Genomic DNA, 20,825 nt, shown 5'->3' with positions numbered 1-20,825 from the left:
TCTCCCCGCCTGAGCACCTCAAATTTCTACCCTTTGTCTCCAGTGACCTGAAAATAGCACTAAAGGTGACCATGGAAGCCCAGCCTTGCTAGGTTCATGAACTCAGCATGCATTCTGGAGGGTGACCATTTTCAATGACCAGTGGCAGCAGCACTGGGACCAAACCGCAAAGGACTGGTTCATCCCCTTAGTAGTTCTTTGTGCTGAACCCTGAGATGAAGCAGGTGCATTCTTTAGTGTATTCTGTCTAGTGGAACAGACAGGGCTAAACACATCTGAAATCCTCCATTGGGTGGAATGAGTAGTTTTGTCATCAGCTAAAGGTAGGTGGGCCTACCAAGAAAAGAAATGAGAAATTAGGGCAATAGGGGGAGGTTTGGAATGGAAAGACCCTCTAGTTTCAGTGTCTAATGGATGACACTTCTTGCCCCTTTAGCCAAGGTTGGATGAGGAGATAAACTTCCTAAGTGGGATATTGGGAACACACATGGGGTTGTGTTTGATTCCTTCGATGAGGGGAGGGCAGGAATATGAAACATCCCGTGTATCAGATGACTACAGGGAGATGATGGGGAGAGGAGAACACAGTATTTGTTTGCTTTAATATTTTAAAAGATCTTGCCCCAGGACCAAGAGAATATGCTGCCTAAATCAATCCATATGCCCTGAGCACATCCCCTGACCATACCTTAACCTTAGCCACTGTTTGATGACTCTGACCATCTTCTGGATTTTCTTTCTTCTGATCCTATCCCACCAGGAGATTGATGGCAATGCTCTGCTGTTGCTGAAGAGTGACATGGTCATGAAGTACCTGGGCCTGAAGCTGGGACCTGCACTAAAACTCTGCTACCACATTGACAAACTGAAGCAAGCCAAGTTCTGACTTTTTTAAAAAGACACAAGCGAAACCCAAAACAACTGATCTCAAGATTATCTTCTGCCTTACCAACATCCCACCAACATCACAAAATAGACTCTCCTCTTAAAATTAACAGCCACAAAGACGTGGTCTTTTTATAAAACTTGTGAATCTTTGCCTTTTAAAGAATTTAATGTGGACCTTTTTGAAAGGCTTCTCTGTGTTAATAATTTGCCAAAAAATTACAAAAGCCTCTGATTTTTAACATCCCTGTTATGCTGATTTCTCTTAAAGTGGGTCCTATTTGCATAACGAGAGAGTGGGGAACTGAATGCTTATGTCCAAGGAAAGTTCTGGAGGGTTCAAAGGATGAAAGAAGGACCTTTGTCCCTGCAGTCTCTGCAGGGACACCCACCTCAGCACCATCTGCCTCTGCCTCTGACCTGGGGACCTATCCATGTGAGCCTTGTTTGCCTCAGCTCTGGAAGCTGACTTCTGAAGATGACTGCCTCACCTTGCACTATCTGGAAAACTTGAATTATTTTGCTCCATGAAAGAAAAGGAAAAAAAAAAAAAATCTTTTCTATTCCTAGAAAATCTGAAGTACTGTGTTGCTCCGCTAGAGGGCAGACTGCTAATGAAATTTCAGGACCCTCACTGACTGCAGTAGCAAGATTATTCAGTACTGAGTGGATGGGTTACGGTGTCTGTGAACAAGATCTAGCCCACACAGAAACAGGGGATTTATTCCACAGTTAGCACCACAGATTGCGACTTGGGAAGAAACCATCAGCTAGAGGGGTCTAGTTCGTATCCAGTCATTATTGACTGACTGACTGATACTCAACTAGCAAAGGCAAGAATTTGGAAGCACGCTCTACCCAGATGGGACTTTGGAGTTCCTTCTCTTCCAGAGTCCTCATTGAGGTGTTGAAGTGTTGGCATGCCGAAAAATCTTAGTGACATTTAGCCATGGGTGTTTCTTTAAAAAAGGAAAAGAAAATGTCTCAACGAAGCTTTGAAATGGGAGAGTGTTGATTTCTAGTTACATTGCTGGGTTATGTAGTTGTATCTGTGGCTAATTTTTCTAGTCCTCAACAAATACACAGACATGCTATTATGGGGTTTAATTCAATTTACAGATAGGTTTTCCTTCCTCACCATAGAGTAATAGAAAAAATTGATTTTCTGCCCCTTTGCAGCTGTGTCCAGAGAAGGACGATGAATCCACAATTTATTAGGCAGAGGGACAACTTCTCCACCATTCATTTTATCCTTCCCTTTTCTCTGTTTCCCTCCCTGTCTCTTCTTCTTCTTCACACTGAGCAGAAAACATATCTTCAAAATGAATTCACCTTTGCCATGTGCATAATCTCTTCCTTAAGAGGACATCAACAGTGTCGGAGATGAGGAGATGAACATTAGATTTTGGAATTTCTGGGAGGGAGAGGGTTAGGGATGACTCAGGGCCTCCCTTGGCCCAATGGTGAATCAGAAAAGGCACCCATTTCTCTGGAATACAACCTGAGCAGGGGTCTCAGCTAGCAAGTGGAGCAGGGTGGGAGCTCAACCTCCTCACCCCTTGATCAGCTGCCGTTGTGCAGAACATGAATTGCATAACCTTGAGGGCAGCCCTGGGTAGATCTGCATAGTGACCCTCTATATAGTTAGAATCCAGATGAAGGCCATAAGAAATAGTCCATGTCATGCCATTAGACCCGCTTTGATGTGCTGTATTTGAGAAAGCACATCGTAGCCTCCTTTTCAGACACACAAATGGTGGCTGGACTGACAGCATAGCAGAGAAGGGGAGGAGGAGAATGTACTAAACTTGCTCACTGAATTGAGCTAGAGTGTGGAAGAGCTTGATATCTGATGGTTTTGTTACAGGAAGGGGTTCCCAATCCAGACCTCAAGAAAGGGCGCTTGGATCTCATGCAAGAAAGAATTCAGGGCGTGTCCATAGAGTAAAGTGAAAGCAAGTTTATTAAGAAAGTAAAGGAATGAAAGAACGACTACCCCATAGTCAGAGCAGCTCTGAGGGCTGCCGGTTGCCCATTTTTATGATTATTTCTTGATAATATGCTAAACAAGGGGGGATTATTCACACCCCCTCCTTTTGGATCATATAGGGTAACTTCCTGACATTGCCATGGCATTTGTAAACTGTCACGGCACTGGTGGTAGTATAGCAGTGAGGACAACCAGAGGTCACTCTCGTTGCCATCTTGGTTTTGGTGGGTTTTAGCCAACTTCTTTACTGCAGCCTGTTTTATCAGAAGGTCTTTACGACCTGTGTCTTCTGCTGACCTCCTGTCTCATCCTGTGACTCAGAATGCCTTCGCCACCTGGGAATGTAGCCCAGTAGGTCTCAGCCTCATTTTACCCAGCTCCAATTCAAGATGGAGTTGCTCTGGTTCAAACGCCTCTGACAGGTTCAGCACCTGAGAAAAGTACCTTGAATCAGGCCTTGGGGCAGAGTCTTCAAGATTTTAAGGTGATAGGGCCTGTCTCTCAAGAGTTTATTAATCGTAAGTGCTCACTGCTGGTCTAGAGTTAGATACATTTCCCTCAAAACAGCCAGGGACAGGTTATGTATTCAGAACTGCCAGTGCGAAAACAATGAGATCCAGAAAAATCCCACAACAACCCAGGTTTTTCACTCATCTTTTTTTTTCTCAATCTTCCGATACTTGTGGTATCTCTTCCATGAACAGATACCTCATGTGGTGACTTCCAGTATTAAGTTTTCAAAACTTCCTACCCACCCTCGTCAGTGCCTCCCTCACTACAGAGTCACAAACACTGGTGCTCGCAAATAAAAATCAGCCCCAAACAATGTCATACAGATCCCTCGAGTAGTTTTCAGGGGAGAGAGAGGTTCTCATTTGAAGTCTCGGAGAAAACTGGATCCATGTTCACGTGGAACTGCTCTCACGGAGGTGCTATCTCATTTCGCATTAAACTTTAAGCAGGACAGATTGCTGAAGCCATGATATTTAAGGTTTGACTTTTTAAAAATCTCATTACTCTTAAAATAAATGCTGCCACATCAGAGAATAACCTGGGGAGGAAAATCTTCCTTGACTGCTTCTGCACTGAAATGCAATTAGCCAACTAAATTATTGTAGCAATACTGCAATTATAATTAATTTTCACCCCTCTCAAAAATCTTGTCAAACCAGGAGGCTAAATAGCTTCACAAATGTAAAACACACCAGGCCATTTCCTCTAAACAGACCTTAAAGGGTTAGGCCACGTGGGTCACCCTTGTCCAAATGAGAACCGACTTGAGGGCCTCGCACTTGTATAGATATGGTACTTGTTATTCCATTGCGGTAGCTTTGCTTCAGGTTGTAGTGAATAATGATATCGTTTTGCATAATTCCAAATTACAGTGTGTATGTGTGTGTGCCTGTGTTCATGCTCCAAACATTTCCAATTACACTTGTCTGTTAAACACCGAAAAAAAAAAAAAATCAAGAGACAATTCTATTGCCTAAGGCCTTTTAAATATTTCATGAATCACATTATTCCCTGTGCGAAGACTTTAGGTGAAAGCCGTGGGTCTTGTCTGTGTGTGTGTGTGTGTGTGTGTGTGTGTGTGTTTCCTGACACTGTAGTTGGAAGAGCCTTAGGAAGTGAGTGCTTGGGAGTGTATGAGCCATTGCCTTTGCTTGGTTTGCAATACGGAGGCAGAACCCACTGTGGTCTGGTTGCTACTACTAAGTGCCCCCTCTTTTTCTACTAGGGTATGCCCTTGAGGAAGCCGGGTGACCAGGGCTGCTCTGGGACTCTGGGCCTGCCCCCTCAGGAGGATGATTGTATGTGCCAAGCCTGGGCTCCAGGTGACTCTGGGGAAACGCCTTGCTGGGGAGCCCACGGCAGGGAACAATTGTCTTGTGGGCATTTAGCACCTACCAGAGAGTACACGGAGCTCTCACCATTTCCCTGCAGCAGGGCTGCTACCAACTATATTAAATACATTGGGAAGGAATATGGGACTAGGGCTGGTTTACTGGAGAAGGAAACCAGTGACAGAGGGAGGCCTACACCATAAGTTTCTTAGGAAAACAATGAAAGCAGCGATTCTAACAGCCCCAACCCTTCATGCTGCAATAACCTATTTTTGTATCTATGTGCTGTACGGAATAGTTCTTATTTTTTAAATTAAAATTCTTTTAAAATTATTTTTGAGATGGTTTTAGGAGAATTTTGTCAAATCTCTGAAGATAATTGGAGATGTCCATAGGTGACCAGGGACTGAAATTTAGTCATTGTCAGAAGGTCTCGAAAGATGGAAATATTCTGCTCTTGTTCTAAAGAAACAGCCAGGTTTTCATATGTGTAAGCAGTCAGCAGGCACGGTCTGACCTCTGCTCTGAAGGGGTCACTTCTCAGCTCTACTCCACTGGGGATAGAGGGGAACTCACTTTTTTGGACTCACTTTTTTTTAAAACCTCAGATAACAAGACATGGACTTGTGAAAGAGTAGGTGATTTTTTTAAAAACTGCAATCTTTTTTTAAGGAGAGGGGTGCAAACCTGTCCATGGGTCTGATTTTTTTTTTTTTTTTGGTCATAAACATTCTAAGAACTGAGCACCTGCCGGGCTCTCCTGTTGCCTTGCCATGTGCCCCATCCCTCCCCTGTGGCGTGAGAGGGCCACACTGAGAACACTGGGGATGGTCCAGCAGATGGTCAGACATGCAGGGGAACAAACCTTCTTGTTTCCATTCTGTGAGGTCAAACCCAGCAGCATCACCTGCCTCCACCTGCAGGCAGCTCCTGTGTGTCCCGCCCTGCTCCTGCATGAAGAGCGCTGGGCACCTCAGCTTCTAGGGTGTTATCCACTCCGACGGTTATCCTAATCCAAGACGATCCCTGCACAGACGATTGGAAGCTGGATTTTTGGAAATCTAGCATTTGCTTGAAAGAGAATCGCTGTTATTTACTGCCACCAGATAAGGATAATGAAAACAAGTCTGCTAACAATAGACTTGGTGTAATGGTTCTAATGCTAATAAGCAACTGCTGGGACACTTCCCATGGTAAATTCCTTTGTGGTTTCGGTGGTGTTATCACACATGGGCCTCACCAAGATGCCGGCCTGGAGAGAACACTCGCTGTGACTCTCCCAGGCTTCAGGAAATGCCCCCAACTTAGAAGCAGTTCTGGGCAAAAGCACACTTTTAGAGGAGGATTTGCTTTTCTTCACTGTGCTTTCACAAGAGAGGCCCCAGATCTGCGCTCTTAAAATCCTACATAAGGAGCCCGGAGGTTCTCCCCATGCTTAGCATTGGGCTCGATTTCCTGCAGAGGAAGAGACGGCAGGTAGAGCCACGGGTGATTAAACAGTGATGCCAGACAGTGTGGGGCCAGCAGCATCTTTCCATTTGAAGGGTCTACATATACCACACAGACCACCTATACCTCAGCTGTCTTCCCACCCTACCCTGCTCTGGGGCTTGACCACATCGTCTGAGCCTTAGAGTCAGTTCCATGCACTAGGTGCTTGCACAGGCCAACATCAACCTCTTCTGTTGGCTCCAACTTTGGAATACACCCGAAGCCTTGCTTCTCCAAACAGCTCATTACGAAATAATGGCGCCTCACTAGGTGTGGCTTTACAGCAATGATGTATGACCGAAGGCTACCTCTACCATAAATGTAGCATTCTCAACTACATTCTTTTTAAAGTGTTGTTGGAAACCCGTCATCATCCCTTGAGGGTGGATTTTTTTTTTCTTTTTGGAGAAAGCCAAAGCCACTGGGCTCATGCCTGGTGCATGACATGGGTAATCAGTTTCAGGTTTCAAATCATGTGTTTTCACACACATTCGTTTGTCTTTTCCTTGTGTGTTTTCTTACTTGGTACAAACAGTTTGAACAATAACAGCCACAATTCACTGGTTAACTTAACTATATTAGGCAGGTGTTAAAATAAGGAGCAGCAACGTATGGACTATTTTGAAGGACAACAGTATTTGGATGTATAACATTCAACATATTCATTTTAAAGTATTGTTACTGCTATATCCTTAGGCATGGTAAGCTGAGGATATTGTGAGTGTTTGCAAACATACAGAGACCACCTTCACATGTAGAACCCTAGAATCCTACAGTTGGGAAAAAGAGATCTTGGGGGACACCTGGACAGCTCCCCTCCAGGGCAGAACCTTCTGCCCCGTGGGTTCCACATTGCTCTTTGGGGGGCAGAGCATGGTACAGTGTGCAAGAAACAAGCTCTCCAAGTCACCTCCCCCTGTACCTCCATCTCCTCATCTGGAAAAGGAGGGGAGTCATCCAGATGACCTTTAAAAGCATTCCCAGCTCAGTTACTTTGGCCAAGGCCAGTGGGGCTGTGCTGCCATAGTAGTTATAGGCTGTTGACTCCTCTCTCTGCTTTTTCATGTCTGCTGGTTTCTGCTTCTCCTCCTTTGCAACCTCATCTAGATATTTTTTGATCCTCTTCTCTCATGGGCCCATAACTTCTCAAGGCCACGTAAGCACCACTTGGCCATTCTTTCCCACTCGTTTTTTACTTTTCGTTCTATTATTTCTTCCTGCCTCCGTGTTTTTTTGTTGGTTTGTTTTCTTTTTTGTCTTTCTCCATTCCACTAGCTCAAATGCCTTTGGGGATAGAGACGGGGTAGAGAAAGAAATAAGAGTAAGCCAACTCTGTTCTCCCTAGCCCAGCGGTTCTGATCTCTGTCCAGTTGTCACCCACCCACAGTATTTCTTGACTCTGCCCCGCTTCCTGCCCAATCTCCACTTGTTCTATTTCTCAAGGTCTAACCCTCTCAGCTCAATGCCTGAGGTTGGGAATGAGAGTCTCCGCCCTTCTGAATGTTTCATTCTGTGACTCACCCTGATGTCCCACTGAGGCGCCTCTTCAATCTTCATGAAGCACAATGCCCTTCTCACTAGCTGTCCCTCTTCATTCAGCCCTGAAGCTTAAGTGACCTGGTGCCAATTCGATGTACCTCTTGAGAACCACAAGCTGCTTCTCCCGCCATCCTGCAACCTGCATGGAGTCACTCTGACATCCAGCAGCAATTCAGATAATGCCAAAGTTCTTTATAGAACACAGCATTGTCCAGACCCAGTTAGCACTGACTGTACAGCCTCATGACCAAAGCCGGGCCAGAGCCTCGTGTGTAAGTGAGGAGGGTCCAACCAGCATGAAAAACGAAGGACAGTGACGACATCAGAAGCATTTCTGGGGTGTGGTATTGTTTTTGGACGTTTACAAGACTACTGAGACGTATGCAATATTAAGTGGCTTGTGTCTGAGTAGGGAAAGATGATGACATATTTCCCAAAAGAAAATGTGGTTTAGAGGAAGGAGAAAGGCAGCATAGCTCTGGGGAAAAAAAAGTTTCCATTCCTGGCCTTTCTCCAGCACAATGCGCACCTCGGGGTCTTTCTAGAAGTCAAACGTGTTTCCTCCTCAGGAACTGAAAGTATTTCTGTCTAAGTGTGAGAAAGTTTGAGGGACTTTGATTTATTTTATTATCCATTGTGTTCTAAGCCATATTATTTAATTTTCTGTCATCTTCTAGCTATATCTTTGATCACTTGGGGATTTAAAAAAAGAGCTCCTCTCATTTTATCCTCAAGAAAATATGAAATATCATTTGCTTTACAGAGAAAATATTTCCATGTTATAGATATCTGTTGATTAGATAATTTCTCTACTGTATATACTTAGAAGTAATTTCATTCACATAAACATTTCATATTTCAAATACATTTGTGGATAAATTTGCTTTTCATTCTATTCACATGCAAGAAAATGAAATAAACTGATTGAATAAAATCATTTTATCGTAATTGTCTTGCTGCTATTTTTTTTCACTAACAGTGAAAACTTTTTGTTACTGAAGTATGACTGTAACATCATGAAGCTTCTCCCTTCATGGGGCCAAAAGGTGTGTTTTACTAGCTACACTAGGCTGTCATTATCCAACAAGACTCCCACTAACCAATGAGGGCGCATGAGTTAGTGAAATCCGTGTTCCCAAGCTCGTGAGGTAGAATCAAGATGATTGAAATGTTATGTCTTTTGTTTTGTAAGTTGACAGGTTTATTTTCAGAATCTTTCTTTCAACTCAGCCTTAGTTAATCTCATGTTTCCACCTCTTTATGCTACTTCTCTACCCCATATACCCACTTGGGAGACTTCCCGATCTCGCCCCATCTGGGAGAGCAGCAGCTGCACCTTTTCCCTGGTAAAACGTCTTACTTTATTTGCACACTATGAAACAACCAGAAACCAACGGTGCAAACAGGTCATCTCCTCATCCCGGTAAGATAGAAACAGGGTTGACTACCTTCCCTCTTCTCTACCGAGACAGTCTTTCCTCCCTTCTAATTAAGGATTTTCAGAGGAGGTGTGTGCACATGTTCATGTGTTTTTCTATGATTGGGTTTGCAAACTAAAGAGAAAGGTCATCAGTGAAAGTTTGCACGTCATTTGCTTGTGCTGAGGCACATGTGCAAGAAGGACTCGGCGTATGTACTGCAGATATTCTAATTGTATGAAAATTCATTGTGCTTTCATTTCTTATGAACGTAATGGAATCTTGGAACATTAGTTCAACTCCATGTTTTACTTGGAAGTGCTCGGGGAGAGAGAAGCTTTCAGCTTAGGAAATGGTGTCGTTTTAGGTCCTAGCTTCTTTAAAAACAAAACAAAACCAGTGGATCTAATTTTGCAGACTAGACATTAGTGAATATAGCTCATTGTAACGGTGAGTGGCGTTTACATTGGAGAGAGACAGCAGTAAACCCTGTTACCTGGGGAAAGGGCCTCTCCTTAATCTTTGCTCTTTGCAAGCATGCTGAAATCAGTGTTTCCTAATTTTGGGACAATCCTCTCACCTCAAAGTGTTCCTATGTAATTGTGTTACATAATGGAAAATTATAATAGGCAATTTGGTCCTGTAATTCAGTTTGCAAAGCATGCAAACATAAGATAACTAGGTTAAATGCAAATCGGCATTACACTAAGGTACCGAGATAGGGAAAAAAAAAGATGCTGTGTCTATAACTTAGAAACAACATGAATTTTATTCCCCATGTGCCTCAAAATGTAGAGTTTATTAAAGTTATTTATCCTCTAGTTTAATTTCATCACATACTGTGCATACATATACATTATCTGAGTATGAACACACATGTATTCTTACTGCATATATTTATGATCTCTCATTTGTCATAAGCAGGCTGTAAGTATAGCGTGCTACTTAGGAGTGAGTTGGATGTACTTATTTTATCATACACAGTGTTTTCATAAATTGGCCATCAAAAGGTGCTTTAAATCTTTCAAAGCCTGTTATTGTTTGTAACTTTTGCAGGGGGGCAATTAGTTCATTATTTAGAGGTCAATTTTTCTGTTTTTAATGTATTCTCTTAAACAGTGATTGGTATGTACACCACAGTCAGGTATGTACAATTTCATTAAACAACCACTACTGGCCTTAATGATTTTAATAGTTTGGGGTGGTTTTTGTTTGTTTGCTTTCATTTTTGATACAGTATTTTTTTCTAGTACAATGCATCATGGGCCTGGGTATGATTCAGTGAGATTTCTAAATCTTAAGATTTCAACACAATGTAGTACTTTCTGTTCATGCTGTAAAAAGTATTTCTGTATTTTAAATAAAGAATAAAATTTATGTGAGCTCGTATATGTTTTATCTGATCAACTTCTCTATGTTGATTACTCTTTCATTAGGACTGGTTCCCATAGGTAGAGAGCAAGGATAAGCTTTTTCAAGGTGGCCCATAGACAACTGAAGCTACAGAGGCTGATTCACTGCTACCTGGAAGGCCCCCGTCACCTGGAGACCTGCTGTACCTCAGGGCAGCCAGCCCAGGCCCCACACTGGTTCAGGAGAGAATTTTTTTTTTTTTTTTTTTTTTTTTTGAGACAGGGTCTCACTCTGTCTCCCAGGCTGGAGTGCAGTGGTGCAATCACAGTTCCCAAGAGCTTCAACCTCTTGGGCTCAAGGAATCCTTGTGCCTCAGCCTCCCGAGTAGCTAGGTCTACAGGTGCACACCACCATGCCTGGCTAAGCTGTGTATTTTTTATAGAGACAAGGTTTCGCCATGTTGCCCAAGCTGGTCTCAAACTCCCGGGTTCAAGCAATCCGCCCTCCTCAGCTTCCCAGAGTGCTGGGATTATAGGTGCGAGCCACTGCACTCGGCCTGGAGAGACTCATTACAGAAGTCCAGGGTTCTCTAAGAAGCTTACTCTGTTCCCCTGACCTTCCTATGATCACAAAGGGGTGGTCTGGTGCAGGCAAGAAATGTGAGATTTGATCAGAGCCCCGAGGGGAGTGTCCACCCAGGGTCATCTTGGGCCAGTCTCTCCTCTAGGGTCTCTGATATGGTTTGAAACTCTGTCCCCACCAAATCTTATGTTGAAATGTAATCCCCAGTGTTGGAGGTGGGGTCTGGTGGGAATGTTTGGGTCATGGGGGTGAATCCTTCATGAATGGATGAGCGCCATCCCCTTAGTGGTGAGTGAGTTCACACAAGATCTGATTGCTTAAAAGTGTATGGCACCTCCCGCCCTCTCTTGCTCCTGCTCCTGCTGTGTGATGTGCAAGCTCCCTCTTTACCTTCTGCCAAGAGTAGAAGCTCCCTGAGGCCTCCCCAGAAGCCGAGCAGAAGTCAGCGCCATGCTTCTGTACAACCTGCAAAACAGTGAGCAAATTAGACCTGTTTTCTTCATAAATGACCCAGTCTTGGGTATTTCTTTATACCCATGCAAGAATGGCTAACACAGTCTCCTTCTTGGTCAGTAACCAGAGACAAGAGGGCCTCCCTTCTCTGTTAGGGAGAGGATTAAAATAAATTACAGTGCTTGTCAAAGGCCCTCAGACAGTGTCTGCAGAATCTGGAGTCCTACTCCAGGGTAGTCTACTCCTGTTGGTTGGTTGTGGCTCTAGTTGGAGGGTCACAATTCCTTCTGGATTTTGATCCAGCCCCAATCCTGACCTGCCGATTTCCTACCCAGAGGCCTCTACCCTGTCCCTAATGCTTAGCAATGATCATTGGCAAAGGCAACACGGTTCTCAATGAAAGCAATTCAGGGGGTTAAAGGAGGTAATCCTCCCATAACCGTGTACTCGATGGCTGGGTGAGGCCAGCAAGGAAGGCCAGTCTTGGGGAGTATTGGGTGCAGGCCTCCAAAGCCGTCTCTCATCATCTGCCCTTGGTTTGCTTACAACTTAATAGACTGAGAATTTTAATCTTGCTACTTGCCCTGCCTTGAACAAAATGATTTCCAAGCTCATATCCGTCCTCTCTCCCCCAGCACGGGTCCACACTGAATGACCTCTCTCATACATCCAGGAAGTCTAAGTCTCTGAGCCAACACAAGTAAATACACCTCCAAGTGCCCTCACTTACCCGGATTTAAGGGTCCCTTCTCTGAGTCTGCTCTCCTCCAGTAGTTAGACACAAGCTCTCAAAACCCAGCTTCTTTTACTAGTTTTTTCTCATTACAGTTGTACAAACAATAGTATCCTACCTATAAATGATCCAAGATGAAGAAATCCTGACATAAATGTTATATTTTTCTGTCAAATCTGAACACAGATTTGGCTACCTGAACACCTGAACACTTTCAGGCCTAGAAAAGAAGAAGAGAAGCGGCCAGGCACGGTAATTCACAGCTGTAATCCCAGCACTTTGGGAGGCCGAGGCAGGCAGATCATGAGGTCAAGAGATTGAGATCATCCTGGCCAACATGGTGAAACCCCATCTCTACTAAGGACACAAAAATTAGCTGGGCGTGGTGGTGCATGCCTGTAGTCTCAGCTACTCGGGAGGCTGAGGCAGGAGAATGGCGTGAACCCAGGAGGCGTAGGTTGCAGTGAGCTGAGATCGTGGCATTGCACTCCAGCCTGGGCAACAGAGTGCAACTCCATCTCAAAAAAAAAAAAAAAAAAAAAAAAAAAGGAGGGAAGCATCTTGCCCTGGGAAAACAGTTGTGCCATGTGGATGATTAGACATCATGGAGAGACGGGATCAGCAGTTAATGAGCAGAGTGAGGCTCAAAGTTGATGTATAGGTGTGTGCACATGGGAATATGCCTATGTACGTACACTGCCCCCCTCACTCCCTGTTTCTCACAAGCCAGAAGACAGACTGGACCAGAAGCCACAAGCCCAGATTTCAGTCCTGGCTTTCTCACTGACCAGATGAGGGCTTTGGGCAAGCCAGTTCACCTTTCCAGACCCCAGGGAGTTGGACTAGACAAGGTCCACGTTCCACAGCCCCACCCTGGCCCGCTCTAATAGCCCCTGGGTCTATGACTTAGCTGCAGAACGGGCTGTTTATGACTAGATTCATGACCTTGAGAGTCCTGAGCTGGTGGGACTCATCGGGGCTCTGTAGGGAAGAGAGGAATTATAGGAGATATATAGCTAAGACCAAGATGACCTACCTCAGGGGTCTCTCTCCTGATTATCTAAGTAGTAAAGTATTTCTTAAGACCAGAATGGAGTTGATTTTCTTAGGCAAGTTACCGGAAAAGAGAATTTCCCACATACTATGTGAATCACTGTGAAAGAGATATTGCTCCGTTCTAGGAATTTAAAGTGCCATCACATATGTTGAGCATGGGCAGATCCTGCCTTCTGATCTCTGACTAAGAACTTCCATTCATTCTAGTGCTCAATGAACTCGCACATTTTCCCATTACCCCTTTCATTAAAAAATCATTTTTTAAGTAGAATTGCTTTTCTCCTTGAACTCTTCACCAAGGTTGATTCGATATCCATTTAGGAGTGGCTCTTAACTTATTGTTAACCTATTAGTGGAAGCAATAAAAAATACTGAAAAATGAGTGTTATTTAAATGAGAAATATCTCTGTAAAATCCCCCAGGGTTGGTGGGATGGAGAAGTGGTTCTGACAGCATCTCTGTTGATGGTTTCAGACTATCAGGTTTGGCAACAATGCTTTGTTAGCAGCAGTTAATCAGCGAATCCCATTACTTAATAAGGTTATCACTCTGAGCAAAAGCCGCAAATTACGCTCTCTTTCTCTCCAGGCTGAAGACAACATCCTTAACATTTTACATTTATAAGTAATATCTCGTTAGCAGAAACAAGGTAAACAGAAGCACATGGGAAATGCCTTTTGTGTGTAATTCAGGATGATATTTTCATTCAGAAATTTCAAAGTCATGTAAACCTGCCCCCCTGCCAAACTCCTCCATTATTTGGTGCTGGTTTGGACTGTATATCCTAAAGAGGTAGGAAAACACACCTTTTTTCATCATCAGCTTCAGGAGATACCCTGTCACGGCCACCAAGAGTAAATTCGCAGGCTTGTGAAAGCCTAACTCAAGTCACCGCCAACCCTAGGTGGCTCTGCTCATCAGCCTTGTCCAGTGATTTAGTGATGGGGGGAGGGCCCCTCTCTTTTAACAAAACCATCTCCATTAACCCCTGTGATTCTCACTTGCCATTTCATCATGGAATAGTCTATGAATTTTGTCTCAACACTCTCTCACCCTCCCCGCTCCACCCCTTGACTCATGTTTGTGTTTAAATTCCATAGCATCAGCGGCCAAATTTCCTCTGCGTGAGTTTATGCATATTCACCTATCCCTTTCCCTGTCGGGCCCAGGAACCTCCTTGAAGTCTCAGGTTTTGCTGAACTCGTTGACGTCAGCCTTGACCTCCCACCACGATGGCACTATTGTCCCATGTGGCATAATGGTGAGAGTGTCATGCAGCGGACAGGAAGTGCTGTGGGAGCTCCTTCCAGTCCAGGGGTTGGGTGGGGGGAGTGGGGTGGGGGGGCGCGCAAGGGAAGCTGCTCCCTTGGTGAAAAATACAGGACAAGAGGTTCTTGGGAGAAAGGCATCTGGAAACCAGGAGGGTATGCAAGGGAGGCTTTCTAGCCGACATCACCTCCAGAGGGGCAGGGCTGTGTCTGAGCACATCCCCTGCACTCACAGCTGCATGACCCTGCAGACCTGCTCTTCCATCTCCATCATCTCTCCAGTTCAGCAGTTGTTGCCTTTATTTTTTCTTTTTGGCTCAGAAAGCTGCAGAGGGGAGGAACTTGAGGGTATTTTTTTTTTCTCTGGCATGTTTTCTGTGTGCATGTACTGTCTCTACCTCATTCCAGTTGTTGATGACATTTTCCTTCCCGCCCTTTCTCTCCCCTCACCCCACCCCTCTCACCCACCCCTCCCATGCACTTTCCAGTCCGTAGCATTTTTTTAGAGCTGCATATAATTTCCCCAGGGAGAGACTCTGTGTTTTCTGGCTGACTTATTCTTTATATATTCCCAAACACTTTTCCCCTTTCGGTTGCACCTCTGCATCCTTCCTCCACTTGGCTCTTGAAGCGTTTTTTTCTTGGTGTTTTATTTCTTCCCCTTGCCTCCTCCACTCCCGCCCCCAGTGAGAACATCTCTGTGCATGTCTTACAGCCTTACATTTTCCACCAAAAAACACATTTCCAAGGGGCCTTAGTGACTTGTGAAAATTCCTTCCAAACCTGTCTCCTGGAAACAGGATGGCAGATGAAAGATTTCTTCATTAAAATTAGACACTTTAAAGAGGCATCCAGTAAAAGCTCTGAAAATCCCCAGTGGGTCTTTGTCTGCATCGTGCTGGTGTGGAAGCTAGCGGGGAGGCCAGGGCTTCAGGGAAGGGCCGGGACAAAGGGCTCCGGGGTTCCATTACCCCCATTTGATGACACAGAATCTCTCCCGCGGGTGGGGAGCTTTGAGCCCGATGGGTTGTTCACCGGATTTCTACCCCGTGGCTCACACTACCATTGCTGTTTGCAACAGCTCATGTTGAGGTGCCTAGAGGTCCTCGTGACCCACCCTTTTTGGAGAATGAATATGATTTATGACTTGAAAAGCTGGTCAAGGCTCTAGACCTCATTCCAAGCTGTGATTTCTCATTTGGCCTTCTAATATTTGATTATGCAGCTGGGCGGCGTCCCCTCTAAAAAGCAGCTTTCGTGACATGAGCCAGCTCCCCGCTAGGAGTTTTAAGCGGACCAGCAGAGTGCAATCAGAGCTTGCAGGAAAATCCTGGGCAGGGCCTTAGGAAACTCAGGGCCTGGGAAAGCGGTTTTCCAACTCTGGCTGAAAGCACAGGAGAAGGAAGACCAAGGCTGCATCCTCCTGGGGGCCAGGCCAGGCACTGGGTGCTTCAGGCATAACATCTGACTGATTTCCCAATGACCCTGCACTGTGCGCACCTGACGGGGAAGCTGAGCATGTGAGGACAGCTCAGGCACCCCTGAGGGGCTGGCAGGAGCTCCTGTGTGGGAGGTCTGGGTGCTTCCATGAGGACAGAGGCGGGGCAGTCCAGCCTTGAGAGGACCTGATTCTCCTTAGTGTGGTTGATGAGAATTGAGGGAAGACTAATCCCATTTCCACTGGGTTTGGGTCCTCAAAGAAGAGGCCACCATGGCCACTCCAACCTCAGACTGAGCAATTCCAGGCTCTGCTCTTCCTGACTCGCAGGTGACAGTCCTCCCAGACGCTCTCAGGTGCCTCTGCCCCGTCACAGCTGAGAGCCACTGAGGGAGAAAGCACACCTGGCCTGATGGCCTTCAAGAATTGCACCCAAAAGAGGGAAAACTGTTCTGAAACCCCCTGACACCTCAGCCTCCCACCCTCGCCCATTTTTGGAGGTTTCTGCTGAGTAACTTCACAGACTGGGCCTCTGTTTCCTCATCTGTAAAACAAAGGCGTTGAATGAGGCCTGGCTTTTGAAGTTGTGTTCTGAGGGTCCCTGAGGGTTGGGGGGACAGACCAGGGACAGCCTCCTGCTCCCTGTCATCTAGAACTGCTCCACTTTGATCTACTTCATATGCTGGAGTGTATGATTATGTTTGAAGAAAGGAATCCACTGTTGTAAAAATTGTCTTGGAAGCCAGTGGTTTTTGGGGTCCCTTTCAGATCTGTCATTCTGTCCTTCCAATAATCTCATATCACCTGCAGGTGATGAGTCATTATCATCATCATCATCATCATCATCATCACCCGCTAAACTCATTTTATTATCCAGAGAGTACAGGCAAGGTGAGTGTAGAATTACCTAGACATGGCCAGTTGCAGTGGCTCACACCTGTAATCCCAGCACTTTGGGAGACTGAGGCAGGCGGACCATGAGGTCAGGAGTTCAAGACCAGCCTGGCCAACATAGCAAAACCCCATCTCTACTAAAAAAAAAAAAAAAAAAAAAATTAGCTTGGCGTGCTAGCAGGTGCCTGTAGTCCCAGCTACTTGGGAGGCTGAGGCAGGAGAATCTCTTGAATCCGTGAGGCAGAGGTTGCAGTGAGCTGAGATCGCACCACTGCACTCCAGCCTGGATGACAAAGTGAGACTCTGTCTCAAAAAATTAAAAAAAAATAATTATCTAGATACTCCTGCCCTTGTTTCAAACTGGCAGGGCACAGAATAAATATATTATCACTTCCTCTTATTCCCCAGCAAGAGGATGGACCTTCAAGCTCTGTGCAGAACCCCAAAAAATCTGTTTCTTATTAAACACCTCCACAAAAGGTCATAAGACTCCCTGAGATGGGTGGGCTATTAGTAGCCCAGACTTGGCCAATTTTGCCTTTCACTGTTATCCACAGAAAGTAAATTGAATTTACAGGGCAGCACTCAGAGCCCACAAAGAAATGACTTGTCCCTGAACAATTAAAAAGTATGGAGGGCAGCCAAAGTAGAAGGAAAATAATGGTGAATGATGACATTTGTATTCCAGAAAATTAAATATATTTATTTATAAGAGTGAGGAGGTTCCAAATGGTCACTAGAAAGCTGATTACTTTCACTAAGAAACAAGCCCTACCAAGAGAATCCTGAAAGAAGGAACTTTGCAGCCAGGGAGACCAGTGTTCAGACTCTATTTTATCTTCCAAGCCCCATGACTTTGGGCAAGTGACATCCTCTTTAAGCCTTAGCTTGTTCACCTGAAACATGAACATAATAATCAGTAGTAGCTTTTATAAGTGAGAATGGAAGAAGATAACAAACAAAAGCCCCCAACCATTTCTTCCTTTCTCCAACTCCCAGCGTCACTGAGGACTCACCAGTTCCAGGAGTCTGGGCCAGTGGGACAAACAGAATGTTCTCTATCCGGTGATTAGAGACTAGATAAGTTCCCAGGAAGGATGAGAGAAGTCACCAAGAAAGGGCGAGGCAGGGTGATATGGTTTGGCTGTGTCCCCACCCAAATCTCATCTTGAATTATAGCTCCCACAATTCCCACATGTTGCGGGAGGGACCCGGTGGGAGGTAATTGAATCATGGGGGTGGGTCTTTCTCGTACTGTTCTCGTGACAGTGAATAAGTCTCACGAGATCTGATGGTTTTATAAAGAAGAGTTTCCCTGCACAAGTCTCTCTTTTTGCCTGCCACCATCACAGTAAGATATGACTTGCTCCTCCTTGCCTTCCATCATGATTGTGAGCTCTCCTCAGCCATGTGGAACTGTGAGTCCATTAAACCTCTTTCCTTTATAAATTATCTAGTCTCGGGTATGTCTTTATCAGCAGTGTGAAAACAAACTCATTCACAGGGCTTCCCTTTCTGGATCAAGATTCAGGCCAGCTTTCCTTTCTGAACTGGTCTTCACTTGGTTACTCAGTTAACCTCCTGCCCAGATTCACACATCTAAGAGGAAGTGGAGTAGGCTAGGCCACCCTCCAGCCTACTGCACATGGGACTGGCTAGGACAAGGAGAGGAAAGAAAGACAAAATGTCTTTCACTGAGACTACCTTACTCCTGTAGTGAGGTGTATGGGCTGCACAACTTAGAGTTGAGCCTAGCCCTAAAAAATTGGAGTCACTGTGACAAAGATAATATTTTAGTAGCTCTTATAACTTTTCTTTTATAATCCTCTTGCTGTGATCTGCCTCATTCACAGGATCCTGCAGTAGTCAGTTCCCAGTAATGAACACAGCAGGAAGCCCAAGCATGGGGATTTGGGAGCCAGACTATAAGAATTTGATTCCTGACCCTGTTACTTCCTAGCTGTGAGTCTTTGGACAAGTTATTCCACATCTTTGCATCCTCACTTGTAAAACAGGGGTGCTAGTAGTAGGCCTATCTCATAGGATTGTTCTAAGCACTTAATGAGGTCATGCATGTCTAATATCTGTCACAGAATAAGCACTGTATTAGTCATGATAAGTAAAGCAAGCTACTGTAACAAACAACCCAAAATATCAAGGGCTTAACATAACACTTGTGTTTCATTTATACCACAGCCCGATGTGGGTCCAAGCGTTCTCCTTGAAGAAGAGACCCAGGGATCTAGTCTCTTTCCATCTTGTAACATTACAATCCTCAACATGTGTCCTCTGCAGTTGCCATGGGAGGAAAAGAGAGAAAAGAAGGATTGCGCAGAGGGAATTATACCAAGCCTGCAAACTGCATACATCACTCTACCTGCATTGACCCAAACCCCATCTAAGTACAAAGGAAGCTGAAAAATATAATTGTCTTCCTGGGTATGCAGGCAGAAAAAAAATGGGATTGGTGAGCATCTCGTCATCTCTACCATTATACATATGAAATTTAGCTGATAATAGTGCTGTTATGGTTACCATCTATAGGAATGGGCACGGAGGGTGGGGTAAATTAATGCACAGGCAAACCTAAACTTCAGACGAAGAAACTCAAGGTTAAGCAAAGGATACATTCTCCTTCTTCTTCACTTCCTTCACCTTTTGCCTGACCAGCCCTCCTGGGAGCAGGTGGGCCGGTTTGAGGCTGCTTTGAGCCTCACCTCCACTGGACATTCCTACTTACCTTCTGGCAGAGGAGCTTCTGGCTATCAAGAGATCTAAAAGGCAGTTGGCAGAGGGACAAGGGAAAAACCTGGAGACTAGACTATTTAAATGAGTTGATCACTTCCCAAATCAGTGACCATTAGCTTCACTGATGACCTGAATAATGTTCAGCTCTGTCCCTGGTGATCACAGATGGAGAAGGGGGTCAAACCTAGGGAGTTACATGGATCCTGATGACAGTCAGATGGTTAGAAGTCCCTTCGCCATTCTTTTTTTAATTTAATGCCAATGCTGGTTTCCCAAAACACCTCCAGCATGTATGCATGCCTTAGGTATTTGCAGAAAACCTATCCAGAAGCCAAAAATGTGATCAGGCCTCTGCTCTAGGCAAGAATGGACTCTAACAGGCCCATTCCTCCGTCTAGGTGGACCCCTTTTACTTCTTTGAGGGTCTTAGGATATAAGCCTCCGAAAAGCTACTGATACCCCAAGAACAAAAATGGACAGAGATTTTATTTTGGCCACCTGAAGAAAGCCATGGATAAAACACCTTCTCAGCAGGCAGATATACCTGTACATGCCATGTGCAGTAGCAGTGGACTTGTCCATCCTTTACTGTGGACTATCATTGTATCTAAATTTCAAGCAAACTATTAGGCTTAACATCCTTGTTAGAACATTGAATCCTGAGGCACAGGTGTGGGACCCATGTCAATGAAGTCTTTCATAGCCAGCCTTATAGTCCATCTTCCTCTGTCCGTCCTCCCAAAATCCACTTTCACATGTGTTCCTGTTGTTTCTGCCAACAGACTAACCAGGTCCTGCAATGCCTTGGCATGCAGCACTTCCATCCTGAGGCAGGGACTATAGTTCCTCATTTGGCTATGCTGAGACTTGACCCTAGCTAATGACCTAGAGGCAGCGGGGGTTGGAAGTGGGGGTTAGGAAGATCTTGAAGAGTATATACACCATCTTGTGAGGCTTCAGAGGAAGTCTTTACATCATCTTCAAGCAAAGGGAAGCTGTTTTCCTGTATTAAATAAGAGAGGCCTGCTTCTGCTGGCCTGGAGAATTACGGAGAATTGGTGGCTGGAGATTCTTATGCACTTCCAACATACTGTCCCTATCCCTAGTCTCAGGGTACCACTCTTTCACCTTTA

The 20,825-nt window shown here is 44.9% G+C and overlaps 1 protein-coding gene across 3 annotated transcripts in view; it reads left to right on the top strand.

Annotated features, from left to right (window-relative positions):
- SCML4 (Scm polycomb group protein like 4) overlaps positions 1 to 3,922 on the top strand; it is a 120,886-nt gene extending 116,964 nt beyond the window's left edge. For all 3 annotated transcript variants that reach the window (XM_025383206.1, XM_025383205.1, XM_025383207.1), the window contains one exon: positions 761 to 3,922. In XM_025383206.1, the coding sequence (XP_025238991.1) occupies positions 761 to 886 (126 nt within the window). In that variant the 3' untranslated portion in view covers positions 887 to 3,922. The remainder of the gene's footprint in view (positions 1 to 760) is intronic.
- The last annotated feature ends 16,903 nt before the right edge of the window (positions 3,923 to 20,825 follow it).

Source organism: Theropithecus gelada, chromosome 4 (genome assembly GCF_003255815.1).
Source record: "Theropithecus gelada isolate Dixy chromosome 4, Tgel_1.0, whole genome shotgun sequence".
In the NCBI taxonomy this organism is placed as follows: domain Eukaryota; kingdom Metazoa; phylum Chordata; class Mammalia; order Primates; family Cercopithecidae; genus Theropithecus; species Theropithecus gelada.
The sequence above is the reverse complement of the archived record's forward strand: the minus strand, read 5'-3'. Positions and strand labels throughout refer to the sequence as shown.